This window comes from Tripterygium wilfordii, chromosome 11 (assembly GCF_013401445.1).
Source record: "Tripterygium wilfordii isolate XIE 37 chromosome 11, ASM1340144v1, whole genome shotgun sequence".
NCBI classification, from domain to species: Eukaryota; Viridiplantae; Streptophyta; class Magnoliopsida; order Celastrales; family Celastraceae; genus Tripterygium; species Tripterygium wilfordii.
Window position 1 is genome coordinate 9,276,516 of NC_052242.1, and position 18,769 is coordinate 9,295,284.

At 36.5% G+C, this 18,769-nt stretch overlaps 4 protein-coding genes across 5 annotated transcripts; 3 read left to right on the forward strand and 1 right to left on the reverse strand.

Moving 5' to 3' along the window:
- The first annotated feature begins 2,065 nt into the window (after positions 1-2,065).
- On the forward strand, positions 2,066-3,097 carry LOC120008758 (protein FAR-RED ELONGATED HYPOCOTYL 3-like). The gene has a single exon (XM_038859132.1). The coding sequence runs from the start codon at positions 2,066-2,068 to the stop codon at positions 3,095-3,097; it is 1,032 nt and encodes a 343-aa protein (XP_038715060.1).
- A 3,205-nt stretch (positions 3,098-6,302) lies between these two features.
- Positions 6,303-9,664, forward strand: LOC120008759. The gene is made up of 6 exons (XM_038859134.1): positions 6,303-6,479; positions 6,597-6,883; positions 6,998-7,085; positions 7,133-8,485; positions 9,244-9,411; positions 9,566-9,664. Exons 1-6 carry the CDS (start codon positions 6,303-6,305, stop codon positions 9,662-9,664), a joined length of 2,172 nt encoding a protein of 723 aa, XP_038715062.1.
- A 13-nt stretch (positions 9,665-9,677) lies between these two features.
- LOC120009393 (putative GPI-anchor transamidase) lies at positions 9,678-16,144 on the reverse strand. Its single transcript, XM_038859978.1, has 10 exons — positions 15,711-16,144; positions 15,291-15,332; positions 15,052-15,196; positions 14,438-14,667; positions 14,093-14,150; positions 12,781-12,858; positions 12,327-12,415; positions 11,443-11,524; positions 10,221-10,403; positions 9,678-10,128 (listed from the first exon to the last, which is right to left on the reverse strand). The coding sequence occupies exons 1-10, from the start codon at positions 15,872-15,874 to the stop codon at positions 9,997-9,999; spliced, it is 1,203 nt and encodes a 400-aa protein (XP_038715906.1). The 5' UTR covers positions 15,875-16,144; the 3' UTR covers positions 9,678-9,996.
- A 167-nt stretch (positions 16,145-16,311) lies between these two features.
- LOC120009392 (F-box protein At5g03970) lies at positions 16,312-18,445 on the forward strand. 2 transcript variants are annotated; one of them, XM_038859976.1, is made up of 2 exons: positions 16,312-16,383; positions 17,000-18,445. In XM_038859976.1, exon 2 carries the CDS (start codon positions 17,068-17,070, stop codon positions 18,283-18,285), a length of 1,218 nt encoding a protein of 405 aa, XP_038715904.1. In that variant the 5' UTR covers positions 16,312-16,383; positions 17,000-17,067; the 3' UTR covers positions 18,286-18,445. The 2 variants fall into 2 exon arrangements, with proteins under 2 accessions (XP_038715904.1, XP_038715905.1); XM_038859977.1 differs by having other exon boundaries at positions 16,314-16,390.
- The last annotated feature ends 324 nt before the right edge of the window (positions 18,446-18,769 follow it).

Genomic DNA, 18,769 nt, shown 5'->3' on the forward strand with positions numbered 1-18,769 from the left:
CGAGGCCATGTCAGTCGAGCCATCTACGTACGTACGTTTGTGTTTATTTTTATTTAATTTTTTTTTATGGTTTGACATGAATCATGAAATTAATATGGCACACTAGATACTTTTATTTATTGGTTAAAATATTATATATGTCCTTAGACTATCATATTTTTCTCGATTATGTCCTTAAATTTTGAAATTTCTTCGTTCTATTCTTAAACTATTGTTTTGTAAATTATTTCCAGTGTTGACTCCAGTGAAAATGCTTACGTGGCATTCAAATTCTGGCAAAAATGTCACGTGGATTAGTTTTTAATTGATTTAATTTTACATGTCATATGGAACTTTAAAAAAATAAAAAGAAAACCAACGAAAATTAAATTCTAAATGAAATAATCTCGATGTCGCAATCCTGTACATTCCGATCTTACACAAAAAATTGAAATTAAAATGAAATCAAACAACAACAATCCCAATCTCAAAGAAAAATCATGCTTCACTACCCCCACAAATCTCACTAAAATGAACGAAAGAAAAGCGGGTAGGCAGCCATTGTTTTTTTTCTAGAGAGAGGTCAAAGTAAGGCAATGAAAGAGCTTTAAATCTTATCTGTAAGCTCGTGGGTAATAGGTCCTGGAGACCCATTTCGTTTTTTGTCTCAGTTCGATTCTGGCTTTGAAAGGAAGCGGCATGGTTTGCCACCGAAGCAGTTGAAAGGAAGCATCATGGGTCTGCCACTCCGCTGAAGGCATTCATTTTGTTCGATTTTGTTCAAATCTGGGGATGTTCGAATCTGGTTTTTTTTTTCGTCTTCCATCCTGCCTTTCTTTGCTTTGGAGTTTTGTGATTATCCCAGTCAAGAAAAATGTGATAGTTTAAGAATATATATAATATTTTAGCCTCTATTTGTTTATTCTAAGCAAATTATAATTAAGTCTCCATTGTTCAATAGCTATGGATTCTCAAGCACCGCCTTGTTCGGTAGGACGGACAGAGTGCTCAATCCCTAGCCTGCTTCGTTTAAAGGATTTAAGAAAAAAAATATATTTAGTTAACCTTTGATTAACTACACTCAACCGACCTTCGGACTCAATATTTTTCTCTTGCGGATATGGATCATTTGGAAGAAATGAGAGCTTGAGCCGAAGATCTACGATTGTCAAGTAGTAATTCTAGTGATAAGGTAAATATAGATACTGAAGAAATTTATTATTTGGGATACAAAATATTTTGATTAGTTACAGATATTTAAGTGAAATTTATTGTTGATAGGATTATACTATCAGAAATGAAATGAAAAAAGAAGAACTTACGGATGATTGTGAAGAGAAAATTGAGGTTGACGTTACAAATCCATTTTCAACCGAGGCGGTATAACAACTACGAAAATCCAATGTCTTCTATTTTGAACATCTTTAGCAAACCTATTTAAGTTTATAACAGTTATAAATTATTTTCAGGTGTTCGATTCACGTCAATCGTTGATTGATTGGGCTCAAGAAACAGGGCATAATTTGGGATACATCATCATTACAAGAAGCTCATCGAGCTCATCATTATTGTTGCAATGCAAGCGTAGTGGCAAGTACAGAAGGAAGAGAACCTCAACGAAGTCAACAGGCACGAAAAAAGCTTGATTGTCCTTTCAGACTTAAAGGGTTGAAACTACATGGAGCTGATGATTGGATGGTAAAAGTGCTATGTGGAATGCATAATCGTGCCACTGCATCATATATGGAGGGGCATTCGTATGTCGGTCGCCTTTCTGAATCTGAATTTGAGATGATGGTAGATATGTCTAGCGATTGTGTCATGCCACGAGACATCTTAGCATCGTTGAAGAAACGAGATGCGAAAAATGCGTCCACTATTAAAATAATATACAATGAAAGACAGAAGTTTTGAACTTCTAAAAAAGCCGGTAAATCCCACATTCAGTCTCTAATGTCATTCCTACATGAGCATATGTACATTTTCTATTATCGTACCGATGATATAACCAACGAGCTCCAGGATTTTATTCTTTGCTCATCCAGACTCCTTAGAAATACTACGTGCATTCCCACATGTTTTATTAATGGACGCAACATACAAGACGAACAGGTTCAGGATGCCTCTTCTTGAGATTGTCGGGGTGACTCCAACAAATATGGCATATTGCATAGCATTCGAGCTCTTGAATTCTGAGAAGGAGGACAATTATACATGGGCTTTAAGGTGTTTGCAGTCGACAATAAAGGAAAGTATTGCCCCAAGAGTTATTGTCACCGATAGAGAGTTGACGCTGATGAAATCATGTGCCCTGGTATTTCCTGATACAAAGAAACTACTCTATAGATGGCACATATATAGGAGTGTTTTGGCAAATTGCAAAAGATTATTTCAAGACAAGGAATCATTGGATGCATTCTACTCCTCATGGAATACGTTGGCGGAGTCTGAAAATGAGATTGCCTACGTGTACAATTTGTCACACCTAGAGGTAATCCTACAAAACTATGCATTTGTGCTTAATTACATTAAAGATGTATGGTTGACACCATATAACGAGATGTTTGTCTTTTCTTGGACAAATACGTATTTGAATTTCGGGAACTTGACCACTAATAGGGTCGAGAGTCAGCATGCAAAGTTAAAGAAATACCTGGGATCATCACAGTCAGACGTTGAGTCCATAATATCTTGCATTCATCAGCTCGTCCAATCTCAGGCCACATCAATCAAGGCTAGCTTGGAGAAAAGTAAACATATCGTCAAGCATTGGTTCAACACAAATCAGTTCAGGGAATTACGTGGTTTTGTTTCGATCGATGCATTCAATCTGATTTTCAATGAATCTGAGCAATCTAAAGTTGTCAGAGAAGATTCGTACGCTTGTGGATGTAAACTTGGTACAATCTACGGACTACCGTGTGTGCACGAGCTTTCAATATACATAAACGATAGTCAGCCTATACCACTTGCTTCAATCGATGCATTCTGGAAGAAACTTGACCTATCGCCATGCGTTTCTCTCAGAGATGATGACATCGATTGTACTGTGGAGCTACAAATGTTTGCAGAACAATTTAAGCATCACTCACGACCAGGAAAGTTCAGTCTACTATGAAAGATAAGGGAGATAATTAAACCCTCAACGACTATTGTACAAGATTCGGTTGTTTTGAAAAGTATACGTGGACGCCCCTCTTCGAAGAAAAAAGCAGAATTACATACTCATTGTAATCCTATCGCAACCAACTTTGTAGAACACGATTTTCTTCAATCATACCAACAAAATAGACACAGTATTTCAATGGGCCGCCGATCCTTAAAGAAAAAGGCAAGTGGAGTAACTCATACAGATTCCTAGCAACCAGGGAGACACAATTGCTCATCCCTCTACGGTACTCCACCACTCCCTACACGAAGGAGTTCCAGATCGAGTAACGTTACGCATGAACATATTTATGTTCGTCAGTTTCCCCCAATATTACATCCTTACGTTGGGTCTGTACAAGATGTAATACCTGATGTAAATTGCGGCTTTCAGGCAATAGCTGTTTGTCTTGGTATTGGCAAACATGCATGGGATACTGTCCGTCGTGACTTGATAGGTGAGTTGAGCGCATTCTGGCATGAATATGTTGCAATGTTTGGTAGTGAAGAGCATGCATTGGGTGTTCACAACTCACTAAACTTCTTTGAATTAGATAGAGCAGCACTAGTTCAGCACTGGATGACAATGCCAAACATGGGTCTCTTGATTGCTTCGAGGTACAATGTCATACTACACGTTCTTAGTTCTGCACAGAGCTTCACATATTTACCACTGCGATCAACTCCTCCACTGCAGTATCAGCATGTTGCTATCGCTATCGGACACGTTAATAATAATCACTACGTCCAGGTTTCCTTAACCGGGGGTTATCCGATGTCTACCATTATGCCTCAGTGGAATTACTTCAGGTATGAGTGCGCAGCTGCATGAGTTTTACCGTATATGGAACAACTTGATGTATACATGCAGTATACTCGTTCTAGGTTTCCTCCTGAAACTATTGTGATAGAAGATTAATAATGTAACAAATGCTATTATGCTTAAATAAAGTATTTGTTAATAGACTCTAATGTGAGTACTTTAATACATGAAAAATAAAGATTTTTTTTAACGTAAAAAAATGGCTTGAATTAGTATACCAAAAAAATAAAAACACTTAATAGTATTTGATTGATTGAAAGGAAAACAATTTTAATTGTCAATTAAAAATTGCAACCACCATATCTTTATTTAAGTGAATTATTACATATATTGATGACATTGGAAAGTTGATCAATCTCAAAGATGGCTCTATTAGGACCGCCATTAATACAGGTTGTGGGGTAAGTTCCTTCAGTCTTCAACTCTTCTTTTTTATTTTTTTTAAATTTCTAATATTAATTAACATAATTAATTATATGAGTAACTTTCTTTTTCAGTTGCATGCATCAATTTCTTTTTCATGAGATCTTGTATTTTTTTAACAAAAAAGTAATGTGGGCCCCATTTTTAATAATATATATTTAATAACTTAATTAGTTTATGGAACAAATACACTTTAAATATAAAATTAAATTTAATATTTGTAAAAAGTTAAAAATACACCTAAATATGATAAAAGCTCATATAATAAATAAAAATGTAATGACAAAAAATTTAATATATTTTTAAATTTGATATTTATAATTTATGTTTAAAATTAATCTAATAATAAATAAATTTATTAGATTAATTTTATTAAGTAAACACAATATTTATTTAATAAAATAGGGTTGTATTTAAAGTAATTTATTGTAAAAGTACTTTATTGAGAGAAATGGAGACAGAGAGAGAGGGACTGTGAGGTTTTATGTGGAGGGTTATTGGGAAACTAAAATCCACTTCAAAACACGATAATCAAAAACTGTGTGTACTTAGTAAAACTTGTGTTCATTTAGCATCACCCCTATACAAACCCACCCTAGTCACCTAGTCTATTATCTATGATTGATGGATTGTCCTTATAACTTCATAAATTCATTCACGTTGAGTGACTCTTTGAGACAAAACGTGTAAGCATTGTTCATCACAAGTCAAAACTCATCAATAAAATACTACTTCGTATCATTCTTTTAATTTATTATATTTATGTCAAATCAAATATATTATTCAAAACAGATTACATTTACTAGATGTGTACAATATGATAGTTTTCTTGCTCTAGACTCTCTGTAAAAGGGTGTAACTCTTTAATTATAAAAAATATATTCTCTAGAAAAGGATGTTAGTCTTTAATTATAGAGAATATATTGGAGAGAAAGAAATGTAAAATACAAAAAGGACATAGTCGTCACTAAAAAAGGACGTAGCCGGTATTTTAGTAATTGTTGACAAGCTCCATTTCGGGCGAACCATACCTTGTCGGAAGCAGAACGACGACAGAAATCATACTCTACGCCTTTTGGCGTAGATGTTCGATGGATTTTGGTCATCCGAGTTCGTTGAGGGCCTCATATTTGCAGTCAAAGCTCGGAGGTTACTTTTTAACATGTTTTATTTTAATTTTGTTTTAATTTAGTTGGATTAGGGTTTTCAAAACATATTTAAGCCTTTGGGCCTTGTTTCGAATTTATTATTGAATTTTATAAAAATCTTGGGTTTTTACCTAGCCTAGTGATAAGCATACTCATGTCTTGTCTTGTCCTATGTTATCTGTTTGAAGAGAATATATTCTCTGTTAAAGTGTATAACTATTTAGTTACAAAGAATATATTCTCTGTAAAATGATGTAACTATTTAGTTCTATCAACAACTCCAAGGTTAACACCATTAATCTATATATACATATACATGGTTGTTTTTGGTAATATACATACTAACAGAAGATATGAATTTGGATTAATTAAGGATTTGGGTCAATGATCTGTGATTGTCCAGTGGTTCAAGTGATCAGGTAAATATACAACTTTTTAATTGTTTTCGGAAATTTTTATCTTTAATTGCAAATGCTCAAGTGAATGTCTATTGTTCTCAGGATGATATTCTTGGACACAAAATAGAACAAAACGACGAAAATTTGGACGAAAATATTGATGGAAATGTCGACGAAAATGTTGACGAAAATGTGGACGAATTTTCCACTAACATGATATAATATTTAACTCAATTAATATATGTTTTATTATGTCAATTTGTAATAAAAAATTGTTAATTTCTAACAGAATTAATACATTTTTAGGTATTCAATTCGCGCCAATCTCTTATTGATTGGATTTAAAATACTAGACGCAGTTTAGGATATATCATTGTCATTAAAATGTCAGAGACTAGTCTAATCGGGAAGAGTCATAGACTGTTGTTCCAATGTGATCGCGGTGGCACGTACATAAGCAAGAAAACCTCCATAAAGGTTACAAACACAAAAAAAATTGATTGTCCTTTCAGATTGAAAGGGGTGAAAATGCGAACAGGTGATGACTGGATGGTAAGGGTGGTATGTGGAACATATAATCATGCCCCTACAGCGTAGATGGAGGGACATCCATACCCCGGTCGGCTCTTTGAAGTCGAAACCTAGTTGACGTTACATCTGTCTACGAAAAATGTGAAGCCACAAGATATTTTGACATCGTTGAAGAAGCAGAATCCGGACAACGTGTCTACCATTAAGACTGTATATAATGCACGCCAGAAATTTCAAACTGAAGAGAAATCCGGTAAAACCCAAATGCAAGTTGTCATGTCATTCCTACAACGTGAAGGATACATTTTCGAGAGTCGAACAAATGATGTAACCAATGAGCTTGAAGATTTATTCTTCGCACATCCAGGATCATTAGAGCGATGGCGTGCATTCCCGTACGTGTTATTGATGGACGTAACATATAAAACAAACAGGTACATGATGCCTCTACTTGAGATTGTCGGCGTGACTGCAACTAATATGACATTCTGCATAGCATTCGTGTTCTGGAACTCATAAAAAGTATTCAATTATACTTGGGCTTTAAGATGTCTGCAGTCAACAATGGATGGATGCACTGGTCGACGAGTTATTGTCACCGACATAGAGTTGGCCTTGATGAATGCATCTGCCCAGGTATTTCCTGATGCTAAGAAATTACTTTGTACATGGCACATCTATAGGAGTATTTTGAGCAAATGCAAGTCATCCGTAACAGACAACAAAACTTGAAATGCATTCTACAAAACTTGGCGGACCTTGAGGTAGTGTTTCAAAACTTTCCATTTGTTATTAATTATCTTAAAGATGTATGGTTGACACCGTATAAGGAGATGTTTGTATCCGCATGGACCAATAAATATCTGTATTTTGGAAACCAAACAACTAATAGAGTAGAGAGCCAGCATGCCAAGTTGAAACGATACTTGGAGTCATCACAATCAGATTTGGTGACATCACTGTCGTTTATTCATCACGTCATCCAATCACAGGACATAGCTATCAAAGCGAGTATTGAGCAGAGCAAAACTATCGTCCAACATCGATTCAATATACCGCACTTCCAGGAATTATGTGGTTTCGTTTCAATCCACGCATTGCATCTGATTTTGAAAGAATTTGAGCGATCTAAGAATGCCGGAGAAGTTTCCTACAAATGTGGATGTCAACTTCGTACGAGCTATGGACTACCATGTGCGCACGAGCAAGCAATATATTTGAACGATGGTCGTCCCATACCAATTAATTCCATAGATAATTTTTGGAGGAAACTGGACTTATCACTGTGTGTGTCTCTTCAAGACGATGACATCGATTGTGTCGTCGATCTGCAAGTGTTCATGAAACAATTTAAGCAGCAAACAAGGCATGACAAATTCAATCTTTTAAGGAAGTTGAGGGAGATAATCACACCATTGACAACTTTAATTCGTGAACCTGTTGTTAAGACAAACACTCGTGGACGCCCCTCAAAGAAAAAAGTTGCATCAAATACTCGTGCTAATCCGTCTGCATTAGTGTTCGTTGAGTCTGATTCCCCTCATTCTCAGGAACCAAGCAGACACAGTTATTCGTTTGGAGGCCCCGGCTCGAAGAGCAGGGAAGACATATCCACTCGTGCTAATACGACTACATTTGAGTTTGTTGAGCCAGATATTTTCCAATTTCAAGAACCAGCGAGACACAGTTGCTCCTCTACTTACAACTACTCTGTACATGCCTATATTCGTCAGTTTCCACCTATACTTCATCCTTACATTATGCATGTACAAGACGTAACACCTGATGAAAATTGCAGCTTTCGAGCGATAGTTGTCTGTCTTGGTCTTCACGAAGATGCGTGGGCAACTATCCGGTATAACTTAATAGAAGAATTGCACATATTCAGGACACAATATGTTGAAATATTTGGCACTGATGATCAGTGGACTCGTGTTTACAACTCACCGAACTTCTTTGCATTAGATAGAGGAGCATCGATTGAGCATTGGATGACTATGCCTGATATGGGTCTCTTGATTGCTTCAAAGTTCAATGTGATATTACACGTTTTAAGTGCTGCACAGAGCTTCACGTATTTTCCACTTCAATCTACTCCACCACCATCATATCAACATGTTGCTATCGCTATCGGGTACGTAAATAATAATCACTACGTCCAAGTTGCATTGACAGAGGGTTACCCGATGCCTCCTATTATGTCTCAATGGGTTCACTTCAAACATGATTGCGCAACTGCATGGGCTACCCAGTATAAGGAGCGAATTCATGCGTACATGCAGTATATGTGTCATAGGTTTTATTCTGAAACCATTGTGTTGGAAGATTAGAAATATAATATGTGTTAATATATTTGAATAAATTTGTGTTAAATATTCAAAACTTTTGTGTTATTTAATTTTACCTCGTACAAAAAGGAAAAAATCGAAAATTCAATTAGATTGCACTAACTTTGTTAACAAAAAATATACAATTGTAGTGCAGGAAAAGGAAAAGGGAACCATTGAAAGTGGGGGAGGCAAGAAAGAACCAATGAAAAAATGATAAGAAAAGAAAATATAAATAAAAAATAAAAATCACATTAGATTCTCTTGACATATTTAGCACTTGTCATGTCAAATAATACAAAAAACTGTATTGAACATGACACACGCACAAACATCAATGTCAACAAAGCTTTTTAGTCGGTCAAATCATGTATAGGTGGATTTAAATAGCAAATAGATTGGGTGTATTTAGAAAGACCCTTGCCCTTACTAGAGGATGGTTGAAGGTCAATGTTGATGCCTCCTAGATAGACAACCGTTCTCCGGCAGGCGTCGGGGTTATTATCATAGATAGCGAAGGCGAAATCCGTCACTCTGAGTGTAAACCAATCCGTAGGATAGGCTCTAGCCTTGAAGCTAAAGCCGATGCTTTCCTTTTTGGCATCCAGTTAGCTATACAAACAGAAGCTCCCAAAGTTTACTTGCACAAATATCTGATTTTTATTCTGTTCTTGTAAGCAACAATCCTCCAGAACAGAATAAAAATCAGATATTTGTGCAATATATTTATCACTTTCCTAAACCTTTTTCTGAAAGATTTGTTATGGCATTAAAATCACCCACGCATAGCCAAGGAGACCGCAAGGAGTAGCTTCAGATACCCTTCTATCATTACTGAAAGCAGAGCAGTCCCCTTCTGGAGCTTGTCATAGGATAAACTTTACATAAAATGCTCTCTATCTACACAAAGCATGCTAATCCCAACCAATTAAACAAAGAGTGAATTACAAACAACATACGTTAACCAACCGACGATTTGGCCAAATCGAAAGTCCAACTAAAAACCATTGATTTTCTTTGGAATTCTGCTTTTCCTCGTCATGTTTTTGCTCTTTTTTCTACAAAGGTTTTAAACATGAACAGAGAAGAGCAAGTAATAAAAAAGAAATTACAGCATAATTTATAAGGCCAGTGACTGAAAGAATGTGAGAACTAGTTTCGCAGCAAGGAAGAGTTGTCTAGAGTATGAGAAATCGCCCAGATGATATAGATTCAATTCTTCAAGATGATAGCCAAGTGAAAACTGCCAGCACTGGAAGCATTGCTAACAAGCCATAGTTAACCAAGGTATCAGCGTCTTCAATTTTCTCCACTTTGTGGTAAAATAAACTCCATATGTCTCCAAAAGAACTCTGTCGATCATGAAAGAGGTGTAACTTTCAGTTTTTAGACAAGGTTAGACCAAAAAAACGTATTTTGAAAAGCAAAAGAAAACATATATCACCTCTGTATTACCAACTTGATCCCTAACGCTTAAATTCATCAATGATCTTTCATCATGGTGAAGTGATTCTTCCGAAAGCATAATAGTTTCAACCTCGCCATACTTTTTTCTTGAGACGACTCTGTAAGCGGAATCTGTGTGTATTGTCTCCATGACAGAACCGAAGAAATTTGTCACGGGTACCTGGAGAAAGATTTGACAGTTCAATGCAATTGCGAAATTGTACAAAGATATATTTTATTCCTTATAAGTCATGGATTCAAATTGGTTAGACACAGTTTCAGATTTTACAAGTACATGGTAAATTCATTGCAAAACTATACAGCAAAGCTAAAAAAAAAAAAAAAAATTCTTTTGAATGATAAAATAATATTTTATTCAACATGAAATGGTGAACATGTCGCCCAGTGGTGGAGTTGCAGCAATACAACCTAGAGATCACAAATCCAATTTCTAAAAGCAGCATCTCCACATATAATGTGTGGGTAAGATCTGCGTACATCCTGCATGTCCCCGACCGCCCATTGCGGGAGTCTTATGCCCGGGAGTTTTTTATGCACTAAGTTGGTGCCAAAATTACACCATAGATGTGCCAAGTCACAAACTATATTCTTTAAAATTACAGTCATAATCAACAGACCCTTCAAACCAGAAAAGCAAATTATAACAAGAAGTATATTCCATTTTATGCAAAGATACTAGCTTTCTTCGAAAATTGTTCCTTTGCATCCATACAATCCAACAAGCAACCAAAGGCAGCATCGCAAGCGCATCCCTCTCATTCTTGTTTTTACATTCATTGTTTTTGTTAGGGTGAGCTTTGAGATGCTTCAGCTTATTTTGAGGTGGTTGTGCTTATTTTTACAAGCTTTTCTTGATATTTTTACATGCAACTTATTTCAAAATGCTTCTACTTTTGTTAGGTAATTTTAGAAGCACAAAATGGTTGCTTTCAAAAGTTGCATTTACAGTGTCAAAATCAACCTGCAAATTTTGAATGATTGCATTTACGTTGAGTCAATTAAGAATCAAGGATTTATCCCAAATACAACATAGATGCAATAAAAGACAGAAATGAGAAAGAAAACTTCATGCAAAACAAGTGATCAACTAAGAAGAACAAATGGCATTATGTGATGTGTTAAATTCTAAAACTTTATATGCATGAACAACTCTCAAGGAATTTGAGATGAGAAATAGAACGCAGCAAGGGTAAGCATACCTCCTCCAACTGCCTTTGGTAAAGATCAGTTCGGTAGTACGCCGTTGACATCAATGTATTTGGATTATATGAGCTGAAAAGACTGCAAATCAACAAAGTTTATGAGGCAGAGGTCAATTCAAATAAAATATGATCCTTCCAATAAAGGTATAGAAACTGGCAACCCCATCCCAGCAGAAGCACGGAGAGACGATTACATTTAAAAAGCAAGCATATATATTGATGCACATAACTATGTTCAAAAAGTATTATGGACACAAATTCTGTTTCGTGCTGTAAAATCGGAGGATAAAAATTTCAAAGACATTTTCCAAGTTCATCTTTTATATGGGCACCATTTTCTACATTTGGCATATTCCAGCAAGGACTGGCTCCCATGACACCCAAAACCTGGGTCTTGAATCCAGGTCCACTTTCATCTGACGTTCACAATGGGGCCAGAGCCAATATACCACTTTCAAAGGTTTCTTCTCATATATGAAAAAATATTCATCCAAGAACCCTGATACAAAGTACTTTCAATCTGTGTTACTCTCACCATAATCCACCATGGAGTCGCAACAATACACTTAAGTCTTGATACATCAAGAAAGCTCTGATCTCCTTAGGAAACAAGTTGGAGGTTCAAATCCTTCCACATGTTAAAAAAATTAATAATAAAATCAATATTATTCATAAAAAATTGCTCTGATAGACTGAATTGGTACTGCACATAAAAAAAAGGAGATTGAGTCAAATCAACACGAGTGTTCCAATGGGTTCATCACAAACAAAAATATAAGAGATGTAGTTGATAAATAACAGAAATATACAATGCAAGAGGAGACATCAGACAATTTAAGTGGGACACATGATGAGCAAATCACTTCACATATTGAGCTTACCTGCTCAATGAGGCATTGTTGTACATATTTAGCTTCTCAAAGAAAGCAAGGGTATAATATGTAAAGCGATCCACCACAGAAACACCAATCTGCATCAAATAAACAAGTTGAAATAAGAAGATAAAAGTATTATATCACCATACTTACCACACAACCGACAAGCACAAGTTCATGCACGAATGGGTATGTGCGTATGGGGTGTGTGCGAACAAGTGTGGGTAGATAACACTGGGTGCACAAGGCTCCAGCAGTGATGGCTTCGATCAGGGTATTGCAAACGTAAACAGCATTACCCTCACATCACAATGAGACTATTTGCATGCTTTGAAGCATTGACCCCAACGTTGTATGGAGATATTCTACCACATGCATATTTATAGGTGTACAAGCATGTGTAGAGAGGAGAGAGACAGAGAGTTTAAAGGTTTGTGAATTCCATAAAATTCACACTTACATCTGGGTCCAAGTGATGTGAGTAGGAATTCTCGCCTTTCATGCTACTTCCAATGGCCAACACGCCTGGTGAATGAAGCTGAAAAATGTTTTTAGAAAAAGAAGATTTTTATTCAGTGTCAAATCAATTCACACAACAGCACACTTTTTAAGCCTCTATGTCTAGATTAATGAATTGAGGACATTTTGTAAGCTAGGGGCAAACATAATGTAGAAGTACTTCAATACATGTAGTAATTTCATTTCTAAAATCTGGGAGATAGAAAAGAAACAATCCATAACTTATGAATTATAACAATGTTCTAACTAAGTCACGTGTAATACCAGTGCCTGCGGGCTTGTCAGGATCAGATTGTCTCAACTCATTTAATGCTTCAGGCTACTCCAAACCGTGAAATTCACAGCCAGGAAAAGTTAGCCAGGCTTGATGATTCTGCTCAGTTGTCAATTCTACTCGTCTCATTTCATGTTTATCTTAGAAGCATTTCTATACCAAAATAGCTGATCTCTCATGGAGTAATGAGTAATCTGCTAGGTTAAGAATTTCTGACTCCAGCACTAACCAACTATGTCTTCTGCTCATGATATATATCTGACAAAAGTACTAATCGCTAGAACTTACCATCAGCCATCTAAGGTTGAATCAGTGATGCTAAAATTGGTTACACTACCATAATGCAGATTCCATTAAAGGATGAAGGCCTAAAGACATCCAAGTACTTCTTCTGTTAGTTAAGAAAAGAAGAATGGGACAGCATGCAGAGAGTATTGTAAAATAGGGTAGTTTGCATCCAGGGTTTTAAGATTAAGGGAATCAATAGGTTCCCTATCGACCATGTGTACAAATGCTTTGACAAAGTAATCTCCTACACTTAGAAATGATGCATGTATGTGTGGGTTCCTTTTCATTCCCTATCATGTACAAGAAAGAAATGCTAGGACCAGTATTTGCTTTGGCATCCTTCTCAGATAAATGACCCAAGTACCTAACATCATGAAACATTACCATAGTTTTTGCAAGATAGGGAACAGCTTTTAAAAACAAGTACGATAAAATCATCTTGATATAACTTAATGAAGTGAGAAACGAGTCACATTTGAACTATCCCACAGAGCTTCCTAAGCTAGAAAACATTTGGTTAGGGTGAACATGACTGCTTTACATAAAGGAGTAAACTAACATTCATCCAATACTCTTAACAAAATAAATAAACATACATTCATCCAAGGAAAAAAAGTCAGAATAAAATAAAACGTTAACTTATTTTTTAAGCAATATACGTAATACAACTTCACAGAAGAAGTTTAGGAACCTGATTGAAGAGCGTTGCAGCTTGGCAAGTGTCCACCATTATTAGCAACTCCTTGAATCTACATTCATAAAATTAGCAACAAAATATGAATTCATGTTGCTTGCGGGGCTAATAGGCAACTAAGCATAAAAATTTGAGAATCAACTACATCTTCCAAAGGTATTCTACATGGGAACTTTACACAGACAATTAAATGTTTGTCCTGCCACTGACTTATTAACTTCAAGTCAAAAGAGTTAATGACTCAGCATTTTAAGTCATTGTATTCTCCAGGAGCCATTTACTTTCATTTCATAACAGCAACATATAGATTTAAGAAATCCCAAGGGTGATGGGAATTCTCACCTACGCTTTTCCTTCATTTGTTTCACAGCATCAGCTAAGTCATGACTTTGGAGTTCTTCAGAGTCCTGAAATTTTAAAAACTCGTCTCCCCCATGACCTGTCATGTACAAAAGAATGTGGCTTCCTTCGTCACTTAAAAGTTGCTTTGATCTTGGAACAGCAGTTGCATGACGTCCAGTTAAAACCCTTAGAAAATTTTCAACTGTCACTTCATAACCTCTGTAATCTACCTGGGAGATCGCAACTCAGAATATCAGGGTCTGATCTAGAAATAAAATATCACAACTCGGTTGACATTGAAGTAAAGGAAATGAAATGTAAAGATAATTGATGGGGTGGGTGGAGTCAATGATGAAAATAATATGGATAGGTGGATGAACACTTTTCTTCTTGGCTTAAGAGGGATTTCAATGTAAAAGGGAAATACCGTAAACAACATCACACAATTTTCCTTTACAATACAACTGCAACCTTTATAACAAATATCAATCTTGCATGATTCATTCCTTGATCAAGTTTCTCATAAGAAAATATTTCAACTTTAAAGCTATGGACAAGGATGGCATGCCTTCTTTACAAGCATAAATTGACCCAAAAGAACACAAAAAACGGACCTCAACATTATCTCCATACAAATTAAGTCTGTGGTTTTCGTTGTTGAACACTTGTGCAGGGTACTTGTTTCTCGCATTGCAAGCCATGTCATCAGCTAGCATCAGTATAATCCTCTCATCAGGTATTCCCAACCGCTTAACTGTCCTGAAAAAGAAATGAAAGCAAATTGATTTATTAACTGAAACAAACAATTGTGCATGCAGGTGATATGAAAACTAATTAAGAAAATGATAGTTACCTATACAAGGATAAAGTATTGGCCATGTGCCGGTAATTAAACCTGAACAAGATTAAATGAAAATTTCATTCAGCAATTAAACACCACAGAAAACAAAAAAAAAAAAAAAAGCAAATGGAAGAAGAGTTAAAAATAAAAACACCTAAAAAATAAAGCAATCTCTAGGTTTTTCCTTTCCCATTCAACATGAGACAATGTAGAGCCTCACAGAGTAACTTAATAAGCAATGTTGCTGCCACTGATTAAGTTGTCACTGTTCTTGTTAAAACACAGAAAGGAAACTTAATAAACTAGCAGTTCATTCTCGCCCCAGTTAGTAAATTCTTTAGCTGTTAGTGACTGGTTCATGATAACACTCAATTGATTAACTTAACATACAGCTTAATAATATAGCACAAAAAGCTTCTGACTTATGCCTACCAGAAGCGAGAAGTGCAGACTAGGACAGCCCAGTTGTTGGTGTGCATGGTAGTTTCTGGAGAAGAAGAGTGAGTACCGTATGCAGTGGAATTGCAGAGAAGGGTCGAACCCAAAACCAAAATCGCCAGCAGAAACGCCGTCATCTTAGAGAAGGAACTCTGCATCTTGATTCAACCGCAATGCAATTTCAGTTTAAGAACAAATCTGACGATCAAAATGGACCAAATGTTTAAGCCTCTCTTTCTTTATCTCTCTATCTAACTTGTGTAAGATGAAACAGAGATCTAATCCTCCACTATCACACGCCCGGAGAAACCATAAACCCCCCTCCCACAAAACAGAAAAGCTTGAAGTAGCTGCTGCTGTCAACAATGGATGAGGAGAAAAACGAGAACGAATCAGTGAAGAAGACTGATCGCGCGATTGAAAAGAAGATGGAGAAGTAAATGAACAAGAATTTATAGGAGATGACCGGTTTCAAGGTCCAGAAAGCGGCCTCGGATCCCCGGATCCGTTTGTGACTGGGTTTTGGAATCCGTTTTAAAACCGGGTCGAATCTAGTGACGGACCGGATCCCACACAAAAATACCAAATTAAAGTAACTCTGCACTTTACCTTCCTCATCTGCTCCTCCGTTCTCTTCCACTGCCGCCATTTCGTTGCGTAATTTCAGGTTTCTGGTACTTCTCTTTACGTTCTTACATTTGAATAGCTCTTGCTCTTTAAAATGGGTGTTGTCTTAGCACATTGTTGTGTTTTTTGTGTACAAATATTGAGATTAACGAGTTTGTTTGTTTCTTCTTTTGAGCAACGTCAATCGCAGCCTAAATTTTGGGTGTAATTGTCTAAAACCCATATCTTCTTCACATTTGGAGCTGTGGCTTGGTTTCATCTAACATTTTCTGCAACGATTGTGAGAAATTCGAAGACTTTTTTGTCGGAATTTATTGCTATTCTGGGAATGTACTACTAGAAAATGCAAAAATTTGGTGTGTACAATTTTTTTTTGCTTTCAATGCTTAGGAAGATTTTACATTTTATCGGACAATGATCATATATTGTCATATATGCTCATTGGTTTAAAAGAAAGCCTACTGAACTAGGGAGAGCAATGTCTATGCTTCATTTCATTTGTGTGCTTTTGTTGAAAATTTTTGCTTAATGATACAAACCATTGCTTTCCATTGATTTTCTCTGCTATTAATTTGACATGAGGTTGTTAGTCCTTGAAATTGGAGTGTTTCAACTGTGACTTTTACAATCTTTTTATGGATATTTATACTTTTCAGCTTCCATGCAATGTAGTGTCGCCTCTCCTTAGCAAGATACTCTATTTCTTTGGTCTGAGAGTGACTGGATGGCTCAGAGTAGTGTTCATGAGTTATTGAGCTGTGATGACATACTGTGTGAGATCCTCATTCGAGTGCCACCAGAATCCATATTTAGATTGATAACTGTATCTAAGAGGTGGCTTCACTTTATCTGCTTCTCGTCAACTTTTCGTCAAAGTTACCTGAACATTTGGAGAACAAGATTTCGTCTCTTGGGTTTCTTTGTATGCAATAATTTGTATCTTGGAAGATCTCTAAATGGCCCCCGCAGGCCCACAAAAGAACCTGCTCTTCCGTTGTTGTCAACTTCTACAGAGGGTGACGACTTACAGTACTCTGGGATTCTCAAACAGCTTGGTTATCTTATTGACTCTTCCAACGGCCTTCTTTTGTGTGGCCGTCACCCAAAGACCTATTATGTGTGGAATCCTATCTCCAAGCAGCGGTATCAACTCCCTCATCCCCGGGTGTACTTTGAAGAGTTGTGTATGGCATTCCTTGTTGAGAATTTCCTTCCTGATGATGTACACTTTAGAGTCATTCGTGCGAAATGTGAAAACAGTCATGATGAAGTCAATACTGTCCCTATTGAGACATTCCATTCTAAGACCAGCACATGGAACTATTCTACCCTTACTTGCTCAGAAGCTTTTTCATTATCTCCTTGGACATCGGCAGCTGTGATCAAAAGTGTTGTTCATTGGTATGCAGCACAGGGAAAAATAGCCATATATGATCCAAAACATGGTAGGAAGCACTTGGATTTGATTGAACTGCCTGGTTCATATGACTTTGATGAACGAGTTCTTGGGGAGTCCTCAGATGGCCTTCTACAGTATGGTTGGAGCAATCAATCTAGAATGGAGATATGGGTTCTTGAAAAAGGACAAGGCTGTCACGCGTCCTCTTTCGCAATCAGCACAAATGCTTCCAATCGGTGGAACTTGAGATATAAATTGAACTTTAAAACAATGTGGAAGAATAATCCAGTGGTCATGACAAAGTTTTGGTCACGTTCTAAAGAAACTCAGCTCGTATCATTACTTCCTCAGAATTCTGAGTCCGTTTTTATCAAGTCTGGATCGGACATATTTCTCTATCACCTTGAGAATGGAATGCTGGAAGTGGTTCTTTATCATGGTCGTAGCTCCTCTATTGGATGGGATTTCTGCAAAGTAATCCCGTACTTCAGGCCTGCTTGGCCATACTCTTCTAGATGTCCTGTCAACAATATTGTGGCATGATTTTTAAAATATTCTGGAGAAGTTTTTAACTAAGTATTATTACTTAATGTGCTGCGTTCCACTAGTTTTGCTGTTCGATTTTTATGATTATTGTCTATAGAGTCAAAACCTTTGTTTCAGCATTATAGACGTTCTGATGATAATACATTCATTGCACACATGGCATCCTTGTTTAAGTCTCAAGAGATAGGTGCTTGCGTGGTCTGGTGCATTGCCTTTTATTCCTCTTTCCAGCACTTGGGAATGAGCGAAAATGTGAATACATATATCTTTTTCTGTGTGTGGAGCCATGTTATGTGTGAGTATATTGACAGAATTCTCATTATTTCTTGTGTTTAAGCATCTGCTTCTTTGCTGTTTGGACAAGATACAGCAAGTGATGACTTGTGAAGGCAATGCCTTTGTGACCTCTATTACTCTTGAAGAAAATGTGCAGCCACACTGGTTCTTGACATGAGCTTTGTCGCCTGTACCAATCCTCACT